General features: G+C 41.9%; 1 protein-coding gene across 1 annotated transcript; it reads right to left on the reverse strand.

Annotated features, from left to right (window-relative positions):
• Positions 1 to 40: 40 nt before the first annotated feature.
• Positions 41 to 13,038, reverse strand: slc17a5 (solute carrier family 17 member 5). The gene is made up of 11 exons (XM_084021730.1): positions 12,572 to 13,038; positions 11,373 to 11,569; positions 10,030 to 10,263; positions 9,502 to 9,589; positions 8,757 to 8,843; positions 7,177 to 7,295; positions 5,256 to 5,417; positions 4,205 to 4,337; positions 3,936 to 4,083; positions 3,682 to 3,772; positions 41 to 2,576 (listed from the first exon to the last, which is right to left on the reverse strand). Exons 1-11 carry the CDS (start codon positions 12,648 to 12,650, stop codon positions 2,439 to 2,441), a joined length of 1,476 nt encoding a protein of 491 aa, XP_083877856.1. The 5' UTR covers positions 12,651 to 13,038; the 3' UTR covers positions 41 to 2,438.
• Positions 13,039 to 20,972: the final 7,934 nt, after the last annotated feature.

Raw genomic sequence — 20,972 nt, forward strand, 5'->3', positions numbered from 1 at the left:
TGACAGTGAATATATAATGAAATAATAACACAACACAATATCAGATTTGAGCATAGCTGTATATGATTAAGTATTTACTATACATGACATTTAAGACAGGTGTTTCCAGGTTGAACATATTCAGTGATTACAATCTCATCATACAAAAGTCCCTTTGTCCCAAAAAGAAATAACGAGCAGTAACTTAAGGAATCCTTTACGAAAACAACGAGTCTACAGTCCTGAATTGTCTGACCCTGTTTCAGTAATATCAATATATATAATATAGAATAATAAGGCAGTCTCCCATCTTAAATTGGGATCATGATGCTGCCTGTTGACAGAAATGTTTTCCTTGTGGCCTGATTTAGTTGTTTCTCTTCTACAGTCATAGAGGGTGACAAGATACCTACACCATTATATAAATGTGACCTGATAGAGTTCAAACGGGGGAGAAAAATATATATTTAATCAGCTGGTTGCATGAATGAAATATAAAGAATTACTAATTTTGTGTCAACTGTGCTATTTGAAATCATTCTAAAAGTTTACACTTAAAAATTGAGGACACATACCTCAATGTAAATCAATCTGTAAAAAGTAAACAAACATCCTTTTCAATCTTTTCAAGATATAAGATACCTGAGAATTTTACACAGAAAGTGCAAATCCTGTGAGTAAAACACGGTTGTGTGTGTCCACCAGGAACCTCTTAAAAGCACATTAATGTCTTTCCCTTCTTCAGAAAGCTGTCAAAAGCATCATCATCTTAGTGTTAAAGATTGACAGAATATAATGACACATGCTTTCCATCTGCTACATGAACTAAGGAGGTGCCTGGAGGACAAAACATGGAAATGACAATACACATAGTTATGCACATAAACGTAAACACCAAACAAAAAAGGTCCATTTGTAATCACAGGAAAGACAAAGAGCTTTGAAATCAACTGTAAGGAGGCTTCACTTTAAGGCATTTTCCCAAACAAGGGTTTGTGTGCTGCGTCAGTCACAACATCCTCCTAAAATACATGTTAGAAATGTGCGTAGTTTGGGATGACATGTTAATTTAAACATTTAAAAACAATGCATACTGGCACTTAGTTATGGGTCGCAAAGTAGCACATTGTGTTCTCCCAAACATTACAGACACAAGTGCAAGAAAACACCCTTCTTAAGCGTTTAGACTTTTACTGTGAAAGTAACTCAAGAGGGTTTCCTGTGGAGGTCTTTGGTAAAAAAAAAACGTAATTCAAAGCAGAAGTGCCCTGGAGAATAATTGAGCCTAGCAGGTTGTCTCACTGCTAGTGATGAGTGAATGAAACCTGATGACATCTTGGGGCTTCAAACACAGCAAACAGTGACATCTGGTGGTTTAAAAACATATAGCAGCCCTTCAAGACCGGCCAAAGCACTCAAATTATCTTATAACCCATTTTTACAGATTTTGCTGCTTCAATTGACTTATTTGTTTCTCTCGTTGAATTTTATTTTTGTATGCATGTATTGGACTGATTTGTTTTTATTGTTTCATCTATTAGTTTTTATCACCTTAGTTTTGTCTTTTGTTTGGCCCATTTGTTGTTAAATAAAAGCCTGCATGTTATTATTATTATCAAGTCTATAATGTTTTTGATCCGAGGTGCTGCATTAATTGTAGATGGTGTTATAAAATATGTTACAGTGAAATAATGAATTAATGCATTATCAAAAAAGCCTTGATATAAAATAGTACCCGATATAGATGTTGGCTTGAGGGTTTATCTTCATGGGGTTTATCTTCATGATTGATATTTACGTCATGAGTCGCAATGTGATGTGATTGGAGAATGATATTCATTAAATAAGCGTATTAATGGTGGGAATGTTTAAAATTGCATCACCTTTTTCTCAGTTATTCTCAGTTTAGTTGAGCTGCAAAACCTTCCAAACCTGTCTAACTGTATGAAGCGCTTTCTGAAGCACCGCTGATGTTTGAAGCTTCAGACGCCATCAGTCACATCCCGGTCCTCGAGAGAAACAAGCTTCGGTGTCTCTAACTGGCAAACATGAGCACCAAAGAACAGCTACAACTACATCATTTGTCTTTCATAGCTTATTCAGGGTGGTGTTCGTGCTACATTCCCTTTTTTCAGTTAGTAACAACAGTTTATAGTAACGGCTTCCTCTCAAATGGACTGAGATTCTTTGCACTGTTCAATGATTATTTTGGCCTCCAAGAAATACTGACTTTTGACACTAAAATTAAAGTCTTCTTTGTCCACTGCTGTGACTGTAGAAGACTCTTGAGTGTCCACAGTCACAATAGAGGACTTCCCCAAGAGTATTAAGGCTGCTTTGAGAATTAACAGCACAGAACACATGTCCCGCTGATTACCTGTTGAATAAGCCCATGATCGAGACCCGTCCACCTGACAAATCAGTCATCAAACGGCCGAGTCCGACACTCGTCTCCTGCCTCAGTCTCCGTGAGTGTAGGATGTGTGGACGGCCCAGGGCTGCACCGTTCCTCGGCCAAACAGGGTGTAGAACGCCGCTCCGAACAGGTTGATGGAAGCAGCGATGTAGAAAACAGTCTGCCACTCTTCTATGGTGTTCTGAAGGACAAGCGGCACAGTGATTATCTGGTGCATTCTGGGAAACATTTGTACAAATCACTGGTTCTCCAACTATACAGGGTCAACACTTTACAAATCGATTAGCAAAAGAAAACCTGAAGGTTTGAGTTGAAAGCCTCTTAAAAACATTATTCTAAACGTCTTTTCCACCAGTATCTACATTCGTTTAATGACTAAATGGTATTAATGCTTTTACAAAGAGGGAAAAGGGTTTGAGTTCCAATTTTCACAAATTGAGAAAACACCCCAAAAATGTGAATGGTGAAAATATGGCACAGGACATTATGTTGGGTCATAATACATATACAAATACATATATTTGTTTATTTGGTTTAGGTAACTCAATTCAATAATTTAAACTATGATAGTTCTATTTATTTTGAAGAGTTATTGGGTTTTTAAATCTTCACCTGGTTGTCATTACTGATGACAACACTCTGAATATTTGACTAGTAAAAGTGTTTGTCCTCAACTGTGTGGCGACTTCAACATCTCTGGCAGCGTAAACAACAGCAGTGACCACACGGAGCCACATCCGTCCTCTTCTCAGAGAAACCAATACAAGTAACATGTTAATGAAGTTGATATCATCAAGCCAGTCAAAGACACTCTGGGCAGACTGATGCTTTTCATGAACGACCATGGGCGCCCCCTGGTGGCACGGTGTTGACATACTAATCCTGGACCAATTAGACAGGAAATGGATCATTGAGCCAAAGTCCCGACACCATGTGTTCCCTGAGGTCCACTGGAGGTCAGCACACCTGGACTGACCTCTTAGTATACTGGCATACTAAAAACAAGGACAAAGTGTATGTTGAAGACTATGTTATTTGTTAATATGAAATCTAGACTTGAGACTTTTGAAACACTAAACACTGCTCTGTTAAATTTGTACTTTTCTGCATCCCTTTAAAAAGTTGCTCTGACCGTGTAAAAAAACATAATATGATTTATTCATGATTATCTTCCACAATCATACCAATTATTCATTCATTTTCAGAGTGTTAACACCTACGTCCAGGGTTAAGGGTTCCACTGTGCAGACTTGTCAATGACGTGTGAATGTACATGGGCTTCTTACTTGTTTGGTGAGTGCTCTTGCTATGACCGGTCCCACCATGCCAGGAATGGTTGCGAAGGTGTTGGTGATTCCCAGGAGAATCCCAGCATACCTACAAAAATATAACATGTCAACTACATTGGTTGTTAAAGTCTAAAGTAGTTATTAAGCTGTTAGACCAACGACAGTGCTTAACTTAACAGTTTAACATCACTGTGTGTCAGAGTTCTGCTTAACCTGGGCTCACCGACCTCGTCACTAATACGGTTACTTACGAAGGAGCAATGTCAAGGTGGTTGATGTTGAAACCAGAGGCCGACACTCCGCCCAGAGCCGAGGAGATGGTGAGGAAGGTCACAGCCATGGAGTAGTCACATCCTGTATATCCTACTGCCACCAGGAACACCGCCGGCCCGATCATACCTGCAGGATCAACAACAGTCTTCAAAGGAAGTCGACACGGTGTATGTGGAAGTCCAGAGCCTGGGGTCAGTTTGACAAACCACAATCATTAGGATTCAGCTGTGATGTGACCATCCCTTACCAACAATGGAGAAGGCCTTCCTGACAGTGACGGTGGGGTAGAGGCAGGATTCACGCAGGTAATCAGCAAGCTGGCCACTCAGCACGGCCAACACAGCACAGCCCGCGTAAGGAAGAGCTGACAGCAAACCGTTCTAGTGGGGACCGGAGGCCACAACAGGACATGGAGATATTTAGGATTACATACTTATCCCATTCATGCATATCGTCAGTGAGTAGAAATTATGGCACGGCAAGGCAACTTTATTTGTACAGCACGCTTCACAGAACAATAAAATAATGCAGTAAAGGTAAAACTATTTACAATTAAAGTGCAATAAAAAGTCCACAAGGTTAAAAAAGGGGATGAGAACAGTAAAAACACATCAAAGTGGTGAACAGATAAATAGCACAGTAAAAATGTGTTTCCCTAGATTTCTTAAAAAGCCCTCTGTAACCGAAATGTTTTAAACTCAGATTTAAAAGAAGAGCACAGAAACTCAAAGCTGCCTCTCCATGCTACGTTCTGACCCCTGGAACAGTAAGCAGACCAGCACCTGAAGATCTGAGGGGTCTGGTGGGTCCACAGCACTGAATGAGATCTGAAATATAATTTGGTCCTAACCTTATAAACGCATTATAAACATGCAAGAGAATTTCAAACTCAATTCTATGAGACTCAGGAAGCCAATGCAGGGACTTAGGTATATGTTTTTTCGAGGTCATTCTTGAGGTGATCGGCAGTTTTTGTAACTTTCTTGATGTGTTTGTTGAAGCAAAGAAATAAGAGTAATGTCCTCCTGAACGATGAACACTAGAGGAAATCCAAACCTAGAGAAGCTGACAGCGACAGAGTTCTGCAGGGATGTAATTTCCTTTGTAGCTCAACCAGGAAGTGACATCACACTGGCTCCCTCCACAAAAAGCCAATGGGATTTTTCCATTGGATTTTTGGATAATTTCAAAACCGTGATACAACCTGAACTGTGAGTTTTGTGATGCTACTTATCTGACTCTGCCCATCTGCCCACCTCTGAGCCTGAATGAATATCTGTCAGTGATGTTGCCCTCACCTGCTGTATGCTGAATCCCAGTACATCATTCATGTAGGTTGGCAGCAGCGTGAGGAGGGTGTAGAAGGTCCAGTTGTAGGAGAAGTGAGCCACGACGATGGCCCACAGCGGTCTGGACGTCACTATGGCTCGCCAAGGGATGTGGCTTCCTGAGGTGGACAGCTGGAGAAACAGGACGTAGAAAACAGAGACTAGATGGATTAGAAACTTCTTAATTATTGCATCCATTCATACAAAATCATAAATTTTCTTATCAGTACATTTTACTTTCAACGTTATTCAGTTGTGTGATAATTTGCATTGTATTAATAGAAATGAATCCTGTTCTAGTCTCTCTGTATAAATGCCCGTAAGCCTTATAGGGTGCTGTTTTATTATTTATGTCTCTTGCTAGTCAATCTTCCTCCTACTTAAAAGGGATCATTTAGATATTTTAGGTGGGGTTGTATGAGCCAACCCTGCACAGGAGCAGAGAAATGTTCTGCTGTGGACGATGGCAGCATTAAAACATATTTTAAACACGTGAAAGATTTGTTTTTTTACAATATTTTCACCAGCCATTTTACCACTCCGAACATGAGCTGCTGGTCTACTGCTGCCTTGATCTGTTAGTTGTTGTTTTTGTCTAATTGTGTGACTTTGGTGAAGCAAAACGAATCCACTTCAATTTGTCACAAGTTTGCCTCAGAGGGCTTTACAATCTGTATAACATCCTCTGTCCCAGGACCCTTGTGGTTTTTTTAAGCTTGAGATTAAGCATCGGATAAGGAAAAAACTCCTTAAAAAGAATTCAACTGTGGGGAAAAAAAGAAAAAACTCAGGGAGAGCACATGAGGAAGGATCTTTCTCCCCCGATGGACAGAAGTGCAATAGATGTCATGTGTACAGAATAAACAACAAAGTCAGTCCATATGACAGAAAGTATGTAATCAGAGCAATAATACCAGTAAATAGTAATAGGAGGAATAATAGTAGAAAATGATGAATCTTATAAGTTTTCCAACCCAAAGTAATAATACACTGACTACTATGGAGAAGTACCTTATACAACCACAACTACACTTCTAAACTCCCCCTTTAATTCAAGGAGCATTTATTGTGATTATGCAACACAGGGATGCACAATGAAATGCAGTTGTAGCCCATGAATTAAGAAAAAAATAAATAAATAAAAATAAAAAAACAGCGCATTCGTTTAGTGCATTTGTTTGAATGCAAACAGCAGCAACAACAAACTATTATCTGGGACTATAACATGTTGTGTTCTTGGTAAAGATGAGCAAACGAGCTCTTAAGAATCAAACTACTTTGTCACAGTGCCATCAATGCCAAATAAGTGTCATTATAAACCACAGAGTCATGGTAATTGTCATGTGACCCAACAGCTGAGGAAGACAGATAGAGAGTAAAATGCTGCAATACACTGAGCTTATGTAACATTATTATCTGATGACTGTAGTGGACCGGAAATGCCTGCAAGCACTCTGCAGCCACTGTCTCAGCAATAGAGTGAAGAACAGTGCACCATTTGTCAAAATAGCAATTAGGATCAATAACAGCTACATATTCAAAGATTGAAATCAAAGAAAGCAATCAAAACAAAGTGTAAATTGAAGAAATTCTTCTTTGTTGGAGTGTATATTATTTGCTCCAAGCCAAAAAAATAAAGACAGTAAAATAACTGCATGACAGATCTATGTTAGCAATACAAGTCATAATTTAACAGTCCAATAATTTAAGCTTTCAATCACATTTCATACAACATGTTTGTATATTCACAGTGTATTTTTGTTGTTGTTGATGAGAAATCGCACTAAAGCATCTCTTGGTGTTTCTGTTCCGTCTATAAACCCGTCTATGAACCAAGGGAACCTTTTTTGTTTTTAAAATGTAGGACATAAAGTCTGGTTTCTGGTCTAACCTCGCTCTTGAGTGAGCTGGTGATGTAGAGTCTTTCCTGCTCCGATATCCGTGGGTGAGTGTTTGGACTGTCAAAGACGAGAAATGCCCACAAGACGAACCACACCAGGCCAATAGCACCTGGAGACACAAACACACAAGCACTCACTTTAGTATCCAGTATAAATCCCTCATTACATTAAAGTCTGTGTCCACTGAGAGGAATAGGCATTTGTGAACACCAACATCTGTCCAGTAGGTTAGAAATATTAGTTCACCAGAGTGCAGCAAGTAAATAAAGATGCGACGTCTACAATGGTTCCATCCCTCAGCACGTTCTCCACCATGACTTGCTAAATCAGCGTTTCTACAGGAACAGACACTGGAAACAGCTTGTCTGAGGCTTAAACAAAGCTCTGTGCTGGAAAAGTGACAAAGGAAAACAATAATCTGTGACGAAGCAATGGAGAGGCCACTTGAGGTCAGAGCTTCTACAAGCATGATTGGAAAAAAAATAAAATCGTTTTTTGTGGTGTGGTCATGGATAAAATCAGCAGGATTGTCAGGATGGCGGTCAGAACAAAGATGAAGTGTTGCTCAGTCTGCTTGCTTGATTGACGAACACATTTTGCTGAAAATAAAAATGAAAAAAAAAAATTAAATAATTTAAGTGAGATGAACCAAGTGAAAACTGTATCTTATTAGATAAACGGATATTTGACAAACTGCATCATTTGCAGTTGCAAAAAGGTATAAATTGCAAATATGTGATTGCATATTGCAAAATGTTGAAAATAGAAGTAAGATCGTGTTGTTTCTGTATTGTGATAATATTGTATAATGGGGTCTCTGGTGGTTCCCAATCGTAGCTAACAGTACAATTAGTAGAATAGTCTCTTGGATGTGTGATGCCCACATCTACCAGATGAAGGTACGGGTAGGGTGACCACACGTTCCATTTCATCCATTTGGAACTGATAAAGATAAAAACAGATCAGATTAATTTGCTTTAAATTAAGAACAATAAGGGTTCCTATGCATTTAACCAGACAAGGAGAGTAATGATATTGAAATTATAACAATGAATTTATTACATTGTTCAACTTATTTATGCTTAATTTATAATGCAATAACATTCTCCTTATGTAATCATCCCATGCCAATAAGCCCCACCACACTGAACAACGGCTCTCCACAGGGCTGTGTGCTGAGCCCACTCCTCTTCACCCACCTCACCCATGAAACCCCTCGGCCTGATCCAGCACCAATCACATCATCAATTTCACGGACGACAAGACAGTGGCTGGTCTAATCAAGACCAACGATGACACATACTGCAGGTGCAGCAGCTAGTCTGCAACAAGACCAAGGAGATGTAAAGCTAACAAGCTAGTGTGCCAGGAAGAGCAATTCAAGATCAATTCCTAAAAGGCAATCTGGAAAATGTGTTAAATTGCTCACAAATCAAACAAAATATGAAAATAAAATCTGATATATCAGATTGAGGGAAAGTTGGTGTACTCCTACAACACTTCACCACAGAGTAGCTGTAGCACCCCCCCCCCCCCCCCCCTTCAACAGGGACATCCCCATGTGTTTTACCAAATATATAGAAGACGTAGGTCCAGTCCAGGTAGAAGCAGATTTCACCAGACAGAGGTAGAGATATCACCGTCCCCAGCTGGGCTCCTGGGATGGAAGAGAGAGGACAAACATCTGTATCCAACAGCTGTCAGATGTACAGAGTGCAACTACTGAATAATGAGTGTACAAGCTGATGCTAACAATCATCTTTCTTTGCTCTGGTCTGTATCAGGGACCAAATGTGTTATGTTGCATATTGCCGCGGTTTGTGATGTCACAGCAGTATTTGTGACCAGCTAGTATCTGTTCTCTTTTGGTCATAATGACTATATCCGAAACATCCAGGAAGTAGGCAAGCAAGAAAAAAAATAGACATGTCACTTTTCAACTTCAATATGGAGGGACAAGTATTGTATGTGGGTTGATCTTGATCGTGACCTGGATTTTGCTGAGTAGGTGGATTCGGTTCTTATGTGTTGTCGAGTGTGTGTCTATGTCTGTTTGCCAGAACGGCACAGTGCAGCTGGCTACGGGAGCTGGTTTAATGTAAAAAGGTGCAGAGCTTCCTCCACTTGGGTCAGACCGAGGTCGGATCATGTTCTTCACACAAACAAAACTAATCAAATTGTTTGCAACCAAAAATAATTGGTCATTTTGTTTGATAAATCACTTATTTTTGGTAAGATATTTTTATAGCAATTAAAAACTTAAACTATAATGTTCGGGCAGGTGACCTTCTTATCATCTGCCAATCGAGTCTTACCAATGTAGGAAATGGTGAGCAGTCGGCTCCTCTCCAGCGGTGGAGCCCACGCGGCCCACATTGTGTACATTGCAGGAAATGTCACTCCCTGAAGACAAACAACAACAGCATCAGCATGAGTGCTCAAATAGTAGGGTTGGGAAAATTAAACGGATGTGAGATGAACCAGTAAATACTTTATCTTAATAGAGCAAAAAGAAACTGCATGATTTGCAGTAGTTGTTTTTTTTCTTTTTTAATTGCAATACATGTCGAAGCAATACTCTACATGTCGCTAATTGTTTACTTGCACTAAGATTGTGTCATTGTATCATGATGTGATGCATCATGGGGCCTCAAGTAAAGTTAATCATCCACTTATCTGTCCATGAAAACCATTTCTGTATTAGTTTGTCCGGCTGTCTGTATCCATTAGATTTTGTCATTACAGAAATAAATTTCATAAAGAACTTTTTATATGTAAATGCATTCAGCTGATGCTTATCGTACAAACAATAGGTCTGCAAACGTCAGATTTAAACAGCCTACCTCTCCTATCCCTTCCAGCACCCTGACAGCGATGAGGTAGCTTGGCCCCATGTCAGCAGCCACGGGGGTGAGCAGCGTAAACACTACAGTTCCCAGGATTCCAATGCCCATCAGCCACTTGGGTCCCCAGCGGCCGGCCAGGTATCCCCCAAGGACCTGCGTCAGGATGTAACCGTAGAAGAAGGAGCCCAGGATCCAGCCCTGTGTCTCAGAGTCCCAGTCGTACAAACTGGCCTGTGAGGGGAGAGGGTGAGGTGCATTTAATTAAAATGTAATTAAAATCGAACATTATGAATCCTTCCTAAAGAAAGAGCAAATACAGTGTTCTTGGTGCTTTAGCTCTGACTATAATTGTATGTACACGTTTTCATCCGTTGCCCGTCTTATGTATTCTCTCCTTTATGTTCCTCTTTTTACGATCATGTTTTTGAAAGCCCTAAAGTGCACCTCTAACATTATTAAAGCTACCGCACACATTGAATGTAACACACGGCCATCTCATTTGTGGATTTTGTCCCGTCTGTAAAGAAGTGGTAATCAGCACAGCCCGTCAATAAGTAACACACAGTGAGCCAACCAATGCCTCTGCTAAACTGTGCTAAATTTAATTGTAATTTTCTGCCATTAGGGATCTCTTAATCAAAAGAATGACAAAAGGACAACATTTTTTCTAGTACAATTATATTTTGAGTATATAAATAATAAAACGCACAATATGTTTTTCCTATCAGTTGAATGAGGGAAAGGTGATTGTTATAAACCCGACTATGCTGTTACTAGATCCAGTAAACTGTGACCTTTAAACATGAATGCCCACTTTACACACCCGAATGAGCATTTCTGATGTTACCATAGCTACATTTGTCCATTTTCCTCCTATCCATTTTTTCCAAGATAAACTAAATATCAGATGTCTACTCTGCTTGCCTGATTCACATAATCCTTAGTTTTTTTTTTGTTTTCTTCATGGACAGCAGCCAAATATGGAAAAACATGGCTGTAAAAGGCAGTATTTTGAAAACTGCCGACATGAGTTTGTCTTTCTTTCTGCCTTCAAATCTCTAATAATATATGTTTCTAAATCAGAAGTGAAATTCCACACTGAATCCTCAACTATTTGGGAAAATGATTAATTGACTGACCTCTCAGCTGTCGTAGTTGGCACTTACTCACAGCTTAAAGTTTGAATGGACATAAGTCTTTTCAGGGAAGGAAAAGTAGTAATTATGACATTGTTGTTACTTGGCATAATGGACTCAATTCATCAAGGAAATGCTCTCATGTGGGTTCAATCAGTTTTCATCGTTCGTCTTGCTCAGTGTTGGTCTTGTTCTGGCTCTCACCGTGTGGTTGTGTTTGGGCCGTGCAGGGTTGGCGTGAGCAGGACAAACTGATGTGCTGTGGTTGGTGTTGGATTGGTGGGTGGTGTTAAGCATGTCCACCATAGCCACACTGAGGTTCACCCTCAAGGAGTAGACCACAAAGAAGCCAAAGGAGGAGAGCAGCGCCAGGCCATAGCGTGATGAACAGCATGCTGGGGCTACAGGGAGAGGAGAGACAGGGATAACAGCTATGAGACCTGTTTGGTAGATAATACTGTATGTGGGCTGTAGCTACCAGACGCATTACACAACAATACAGAGATGTTTGATGTCATACACAGAGCAACATTTAATATGCAAGTATGGGACTAGTTTGCCTTTCTGTTTGTTTTCAGAAAAGACAGAAACAACAATATGGAACCTTTGACCTTGGAAATGTTTCATTTTCATTGTTTCCTGGTTTATAAACTATTAATATACTATTAATAATTTATAAATGCCAAAGGGATTAAAGTATATGCCCATTTTAGCTTTACATTTTTCTTACTCATTCTAATCTGTAGCCATATTTTATTTATATATATATATATATATATATATATATATATATATATATATATATATATCCAGCTTTCATGTTCAGACTTAGTATCACTTCAAGTGCATTTCCATCGGATTGAGTCTCGGTGTGCAGAGATGAATATTATACAACTGTCAGGTATCCAGTCTTGTGATGTGAGGTCAGGGCGGGTTTCCCTAAACTCGTGACTATATATATATAAGCCTTTATGAGAGAACCATGCAGCCTGCAGAAAAAAGTGCATCTGATAATTAGTGCACCTGTACGCTTGAATGTCATACGTCGCTGAAATAACAGCTGGCTGACTTAATGCTAGTAGTGTATGTTTACCAGACAGTGACAGCAGCGATGTGGATTGAGTTTCTGGGTAAACTTTAGGTCGTGTTGTATTAGATTAGGCTAACGTCGTTGCATATTGGTGTTCATGTTTTCATTAATGGTTCCTCGCTGGGCAAACAAAGAGATGCCAAAAGCACGTTAAATGCATTCATTTAATTCAAGTGATTTTTTTCCTCGGTTCTAGTGCGGGAAAAGCGCAGAGCTTTCAGACATTTGTTAACCGAAATGAACCTCGCGTACACGGACAACGCTATTGTTCGCTAGCTTGGTTAGCTGGATATATGGATATATGTTTTTTCACCTCTGTGGACTTTGTCTTCGTTTCCTCGTTGAAGCAGCGGCGTGTCGTCCCCCTCCGTGTCCGAGACGTACCGCTCCATCTTCAGACAGCGGTGAACCGTCTACTGCTTCAGAAAGTGACCAACAACAACACACGCAGCAGGAAGCTAACTGAGCTCAACACTGAAGCGAAACGCCGTCACGTGACGAGGAAGAACGTCCTTTTCCCTGAGTTTTCACCTGCAGGTGACAGCAACTTCTTCTTCTTCTTCTTTTGGAGTTTATTGGCGGTTGGCAAACCAACTTAAATGTGCATTACCGCCACCTACTGGACTGGAGTGTGGAACAGTAAATTGGCAGACAAAATCAATTAAAACAAACAAACAAAGCAAATATACAAAAATAAATAAAATAAAATAGCAGGAAAACTAACTAAATAAAAAAACTAAATAAAGTTGGAATTATATCCTCTCCAGTAGACCTGTATCTTTCAGATATGTCATCAAATGCTTGAGCATACTGTCAGCCTCTGCTCCTAGCAGGTTCTCCATACTTAATACCCCCATGGATTTCTCTGCAGCTGCTGACAATGTTCTTCGGGTGACAGCAACGTTAGTGTTTCAGTTCTTTAACTCAAGTAAACGTACTACTACTACTACTACTACTACTACTACCACAGTGTAAACACAATAAGAAGTTATGCTAAGCTATAACCTATAACAATACACCACAATGCAGTGTATATATATATATATTTTTTTTTTAAATATATATAAGGTCGGAACACTGGGCTAACAGCTGTTTCTTTGTTAGCCCTGATTGTGGGTTTCGAAGTATCCAATGGTCCCACATTCACTGCTTGTAACCCCTCTCTCTGGGATTGCTTGTATAGTAGCATTCCAACAACTCCGTATTTTCTGCCCTCGTCCATCTGTGTTTTGTTCCAGTAGTTTTTAGTTTGCCCTGGTCCCCTAGCAACTGACATAGACCTTGTTGACGACGTCTGAGCCGGTATGACTCTATTTTTGTGTTCACTCATGCCTGAGGTAGGCCGGTATATCATGACGGGTCTTGCCTAAGGACCCTTACTGGATGATGTATATATGAATATATATATATATATAAATATTTATATATATATGGTTATGTTGACTGTACTATATATACATACTAAATACCATATACTGTATATCAGCTGGTATAGTACAGTGGTTATGTTCACTGACTTGAACGCAGGAGACTGGGGTTCGAATCACGGTCAGGACGAAAAAAAAAAAAAATTAACCAGAAAAACAAATTAACCAGTATGGGTCCTTAGCCAAGACCCCTAATGATATACCGGCCGGGTTGGTTATGGTTATGTTCACTGTACTATATATGAATTAATTAATTTTATTTTCGAACATGTATAGAAAAAAAAAATGTATGTAACTATTTGTACATAAAAAAGAAAGAAAAAGAGAAATTAATAAAGTAAAATAAAATAAAGAGCTAAGACATAACAAAATACCGCACATTGTTCGAAAAAGGAGTGGGAAGAAGTACAATACTTTTTTTAATTTCCCACCCCTATTTAACTACTCTTCAGTTTGTAACTACACAGATAACTACATATTACACCTAAATACATACATACCATATATACACTTCATAAATATCTATATAAATATATATATATGTACACATGTATATGCATACACATATACATACATACACACATACATAAATACACATACATAATATACACATACATGTACACACACATACATACATACATACATACACAAAAATACACACACACATACACATACATACAGTACATACCTACACACATACATATAAACTATCCCCATGACTAAATATCTACCCTATATACCATATACTAAGTTAGTTACAATATAACAATCAACCCTAGAGCTGTGCGATATTACGATATATATCGTAGTACGATATAAAAATGTCTACCCTAGGATATAACCCTCTGTCGTTTATATCGTAATTTTAACGTGTAGGCTACTTGTTTAGCACTGTTGCTACACGCATTTCCACTGCATGCGTCTCCGCTGCGTTGCGTCTCCGCCACGCCAGCGGAGCAGATACGTTTCACTTTAGTCTATGGGTCAATCCCCACCAGGTCCGCTGCGCTGCGTGTCCGCTGCGTCTCAGCTCCGGCAGTCCGCAGCTCTCCGCAACAAATACGGACTTCTATTTCTGGCGGATGCCGGACCACGGCGCAGCAATTCAGCACAGGGCAAATATAGCGAAACAGGAAGTTCGGTACATAATCAACAATAAAACTTTTCAAAATAAAACACTTGTGTTAATAAAACCACTTGACTACGTCAAAAAAAGTCTTACCCTTCCTTGGGAACACTGACCTTTGTATCGCTTGGTTGCTGTGTTTACACATATCTTTAACTGCAGCGCGCGATTACGTATTTATCGCGAACGCGGACTGTGCCGTGGCGGACACAAACGCATCCTGTGGGGATTGGCGGATGGCGGACCGAAGCCGGATCGGAGACGCACCGCAGCGGAGACGCATGCAGTGGAAATTGGGCGTCGTTAACGTACACTACGGTTGTGATTTAATACGCCGTGTAAAGCACAACTCAATGTCGGAATGACCGTTGGATATCCAAATTTTGAGTTCAAAACAAGTTCTGAAAGCGAATGTAACTGCAGCAACGCTACTGCGTTGTGGTAGCATTTTTACGTCACCCGCAAACGTCACCTGTTTACGGCACTGGTCGTAGTAGTGCTGAGATGTGATTGATTTATTTATATATATATATATATATATATATATATATATATATATATATATATATATATATATATATATATAATTCTAAGAAAAAATACTATATCGGGATATATATCGTTATCGGATATAAAATTAGCTATATCGGGATATAACATTTTGTCCATATCGCACAGCACTTATCAACCCTATTCCATTTATAGCTTTATCCCTCATTAACCTCCGTTAACATACTTCCTCTTCCATGTACTTACATTTACATTTACGTCATTTAGCAGACGCTTTTGTCCAGAGCGACTTACAATAAGTACATTTGTCAAAAGAAGAAAACAAAGAAACCACAACGTATCATTGCCGATAAAGTAAGAGCTAAAAATAGAACAAGTGTTAGGTCCTCATCTGAGTAAAGTAGTGCTTCAAGAGCAACAGTGCTATAGGTAAGGGTTTTTTTTTTGGGGGGGGGGGGGGGGGGTCGAGGGGGGGTGTTAGTGGGTCATGCTATGTAGAGTCGAGGTGAAGTCTGGACAGGTGAGTCTTGAGCCTTTTTCTGAAGATGGCAAATGACTCTGCTGTCCTGACATTGGTCGGGAGTTCGTTCCACCACTGAGGCGCCAGAACAGAGAAGAGTCTGGACTTTGCTGAGCGACATTTGTTTGATTTCAGCGATGGTGGTACCAGCCGGCCAGCTGAAGTAGAGGAGCGAAGTGCTCGCTTCGGGGCATGAGGTTTGACCAGTATTTGAAGGTAGACAGATGCCGTTCCATTGATGGCCCTGAAGGCCAGTGTCATCGTCTTGAATTGGATGCGTGCTGCAACAGGGAGCCAGTGGAGGTCACGAAGGAGGGGGGTCACGTGGGAGAATTTGGGTAGATTGAAGACAAGGCGTGCTGCAGCATTTAATCGCATAGGCCGGGAGTCCGGCCAGGAGAGAGTTGCATTAGTCAAGGCGGGAGATGACCAGTGCTTGGACCAAGAGTCGCGTTGCATCCTTTGTGAGGAAGGTCCGAATCCTGCGGATATTGTAGAGGGCAAATCTGCAGGATCGGGCCACAGCAGTGATGTTTGGCGTGCAGGATAGTTGGTCATCGAGGATTACACCCAGGTTCCTCGCAGTTGAGGAAGGTAATACTGTGATGCCCTCGACAGTGACCGACAGGTCCATGCGAGGGCAGTCTTTCCCTGGGATGAAGAGGAGTTTGGTTTTATTCAGGTTAAGCTTGAGGTGATGTGCAGTTGTCCAGACAGAGATGTCAGCCAGACAGTCCGAGATGTGAGTTGCAATGTGAGTGTCAGAGGACGGGGGAAAAGAGAGGAACAGCTGGGTGTCATCTGCGTAGCAATGGTAGGAGAATCCATGCGATGTGATAACAGAACCTAGTGATCTGGTGTATAGTGAGAACAGAAGCGGTCCTAATACTGAGCCTTGGGGGACACCCATGTCCAGAGAACAGGGTTTGGACATAGAGCCGTTCCATGTGACCTGAAAGGTGCGATTTGTCAGGTATGATGTAAACCAGGTGAGAGCAGAGTCAGTTATGCCAAGTTCAGCCAGAGTGGAGAGGAGGATTTGGTGGTTGACTGTGTCGAATGCAGCAGATAGGTCGAGGAGAATGAGAACGGAGGAGTGTGATGAGGCTCTGGCATCTCGCACAGACTCGGTCACTGTGAGGAGGGCCGTCTCAGTGGAGTGAGCAGTCCTGAATCCTGATTGATTAGTGTTACGACCCCAAATAGTATCCAGGGGGATCTGGGGAGTAACAAAGAATATTTTTAGGTTCTGGGGGACAAGGAGGAGACACAGACAGAGGTAACGGTAAACAAAAAAGGTTTATTCATGGGCCACAGAACTAAGAACCACTTTCCCAAAAGAGGAAAGCACAAATCAAAAGAACTAACTCCAAACCAACCAAATACTCCACTACTCAGGACTACTCAGAACTACAACAACGGCACTCCGTCACTAGCTCCCACACACAAACAATTGTCAACTGCTTGATGGCACAAAAGGCCCTGTGCAGCTGTCTGCTCCCAGCTTATATAGCCCTCAGGTGAGCACAGGTGCACTAAATTTCCTGATTGCCAAGGTTGCAATCAGAAAGGGGGGGGAAAGGTCATCTGGGGAGAGAACACAATGAAACACAAACACAACACAAACACAACACACTAGATCCGTAACACTCCCTCCCATAAGAGCAAACATGTAATTTTGCAACATCAGAGCCACCACAAACTCTAATTGTCACCACATGGGAAACCGACTACTCGCTTCACCATTCACGTGGGTCAGTTACCCATACATTCAACCCCAAAAAATTTACAAATGGGTAACCTACCCTCTTCCCACCTTACCCGCGGGATAGTGCGTCCGCCACAACATTCTCTGTCCCCTTCTTGTGCTGGATCTCCAGATTGTAACCCTGCACTAACAAAGCCCAACGCATTAACCTCTGGTTATGGTTGTACATCTGGGCTAGGAACACGAGAGGGTTATGGTCGGTATACACAGTCACTGACGCAGAACTGGAACCAACATACACCTCGAAATGCTGCAGCGCCAGTAGCATGGCTAAGGTCTCCTTCTCTATCGTAGAGTAGTTCAGCTGATGTCTTTTGAACTTAACTGAGAAGTAGCACACAGGATGGCACACATCTCCCCCTCCTTCCTGCAGCAGCACAGCACCGGCTCCAGAAGCACTGGCGTCAACCTCGAACTTGAACGGAAGAGAGAAGTTAGGTGCAGCCAGGACAGGGGCACTGCAGAGAAGAGACTTAGCAGCGTTGAAGGCATGTTGGCACTCATCGTTCCATGCAAAAGGCACAGCAGGGCTACACAATTTAGTGAGAGGTGCCACCACCACAGAGAAGTTTTTACAAAAACACCGGTAGTACCCAGTCATACCCAGAAACCGACGGAGCTCACGTCTGGTTGTAGGAACCGGATAGGACAGCACGGCGGTGATTTTAGCGTCCACTGGATGGACCTGTCCGTGACCCACCTGTTTCCCCAGATACGTGACTGTAGCCTTACCAAACTCACACTTTGCAAGGTTTAGGGTCAAAGAGGCCTCCACAAGCCGTTGGAACACCACGTTCAAGCTGGCTAGATGGTCAGCCCAGGTGTCAGAGTACACCACCACATCATCAAGATACACATTGCAACGTGGCACATCTCCCAACACCAGTTGCATCAGACGCTGAAAAGTAGCAGGTGCATTCCTCATGCCAAAGGCCATTACGGTGTACTGCAGGAAATGGTCAGGCGTTACAAAAGCTGAGATATCCGAAGCCCGTGAGGTTAAAGGAACCTGCCAATATCCCTTTAATAGGTCTAATTTTGTAATGAACACTGCTGGGCCAATGCTGTCTATACAATCTTCCATCCTAGGCAGTGGGAAGGAATCTGGTACAGTAACTGCATTGACTTTGCGGAAATCCGTACAAAAACGGGCCGTGCCGTCAGACTTAGGAGCCAACAAACATGGTGAGCTCCAGGGGCTGCGACTGGGCTTAGCTAAACCATTTGACAACAGATACTCTGCCTCTTTTTTCATGACCTCCCTTTTTGCCATAGGGCAACGGTAAGTATGCTGCTTGATAGGGGCGGCATTACTGACTTCGACATCGTGGCTTAACACATTGGTGCATGATGGCTCATCATGGAACAAAGTGGGACAGGAGTGAAGCAAACGGATTACATCTTCCCGCTGACAATCAGAGAGATAAGATAGATGTGTTCCTATTTCAGACATCGACTCTGAGTTCAGTAACCTGCCACATTCCGGACTGTTGGTAATTGAGGCCAAACCATCATCAGACATGGCTTCCCCACAAACCAATGAAGCAGAAATTGCTTCGGAAGAAACAGTATCCAAAGTTACCTTCTCCTTTACTTGGACCTCTTCCCTGGAATGATAAGGTTTAAGCATGTTGATATGGCATAGTCGTGTTTTTCGTCGGCGCTCAGGTGTGTGTATGATGTAATCGGTGATTGACACCTTATTCTTCACCACATACGGACCTGAGAAACGAGCCGTCAGAGCAGATGCAGGCAAGGGTAGTAATACCAGAACTTGATCACCAGGTTGAAACTGCCGTTCAACCGCTTTCCTGTCAAACCGTGTTTTCATACTCTCCTGGGATGAGGAGAGTGCCTCTCTAGCCAGCAAGACTGCCCGATGCAGACGCTCCCTACACTGGGAGACAAAATCCAATATATTAGTCTCTTGAGAGGAATCTGACATAAACCGCTCCTTCAACACTTTAAGGGGGCCACGTACATTATGCCCAAACACCAGTTCAGCTGGGCTGAATCCGAGGGACTCCTGTGTAGCATCACAAATTGCAAAGAGAACAAAGGGAAGCCCCTCATCCCAATCCTTCTCTGTATCATGACAGTACTTCCTTAACATCGACTTTAAAGTCTGGTGCCAACGTTCAAGTGCACCTTGGGACTCTGGATGGTATGCACTAGACACAGAGTGCGATATGCCTAAAGACTGCAACGTCTGTTGGAAGGTTTTGGAAAGGAAATTTGTTCCTTGATCAGTTTTCACCACTTTGGGTAACTCAAAGGTAGTGAAAAACTTAGTCAGAGCTTTTGTAATGGTCGGCGCGGTGATCTTCCGCAGGGGAATTGCCTCTGGAAAACGAGTGGTAACACACATCATAGTTAGCAAGAACTGATTACCCGACTTTGTTTTGGGCAGAGGGCCAACACAATCCACAATGACCCGTGCGAATGGCTCACCAACAGCAGGGATAGGTCGTAAGGGGGCCGGAGGCACAACCTGGTTGGGTTTCCCCACCATCTGGCAGGTGCGACAGGTGTTACAGAAACGCCTCACATCAGCTTTCATTCCTGGCCAGAAGAAATGTTTCAACATTCGGTCATACGTCTTCGTAACACCTAGATGACCAGACCATAGATGCTCATGCGCTAATTCTAGCACCTGCTGCCGACACCCAATTGGAACCACTAGCTGTTGAACCGTGCCCCAATCCTCAACTGAATCATCTGATGTTCCCATCCGCGAAACCCATTTATGCATTAACACCCCATCGTCAAAACTGAAACACTGTTTCCTACTCCCCTTACAGTCGCCTCCCTTGACTGCGGCAAAACACTTTGATAGGGAAGAATCCCTTTTCTGAGCACTAATTAGTGCTTCACGAGTCAATGACACTGGTATTTCAGAAGCACTAACAAACTCTTTCAACTCCTCACTCTCCTTTGATGTGCAATCTACCAACCCGTCGCCAGGTCAGACAACTCAACTTCTTGAGCCTGTTTTTTAGCTTGAGCCCTAGTCAAAACACTAACCTTAAACACATCCGGATGGTGATTAACCAGGTCATCAGGTCCAGAGTCATGAAAAGGAACACTAACAACCTCAGGAGCAGGATAAACTTTACCTCCCGCTATGTCATTCCCCATTATGAAGTCGACACCTTCGATTGGAAAGCAGGGGCGGACAGCAACTGGGAAGAGACCGGTAACCAAATCTGATGTGACATGGATATAATGTAGAGGTGCGGGTACAAAACCCATCCCGATACCTCTTACTATGGTACTTGTCGTACAGGCAGAGGTATCACTCACAGGCAGGACGCTGGCAAGAATGAATGATTGAGAGCCACCCGTGTCTCGCAACACGGTGAC

Source organism: Eutrigla gurnardus (assembly GCF_963514095.1).
Source record: "Eutrigla gurnardus genome assembly, chromosome: 11".
Taxonomy (NCBI): domain Eukaryota; kingdom Metazoa; phylum Chordata; class Actinopteri; order Perciformes; family Triglidae; genus Eutrigla; species Eutrigla gurnardus.

Excerpts from the sequence above, each read along its gene's own strand:
- slc17a5 (XM_084021730.1), bottom strand. The coding sequence starts at position 12,650 with ATGGAGCGGTACGTCTCGGACACGGAGGGGGACGACACGCCGCTGCTT. Across the intron at positions 9,590-10,029 it reads TGCTGGAAGGGATAGGAGAG|GGAGTGACATTTCCTGCAAT; the intron begins GTAGGCTGTTTA and ends GTTTGTCTTCAG. Across the intron at positions 4,084-4,204 it reads GAAGGCCTTCTCCATTGTTG|GTATGATCGGGCCGGCGGTG; the intron begins GTAAGGGATGGT and ends TTGATCCTGCAG.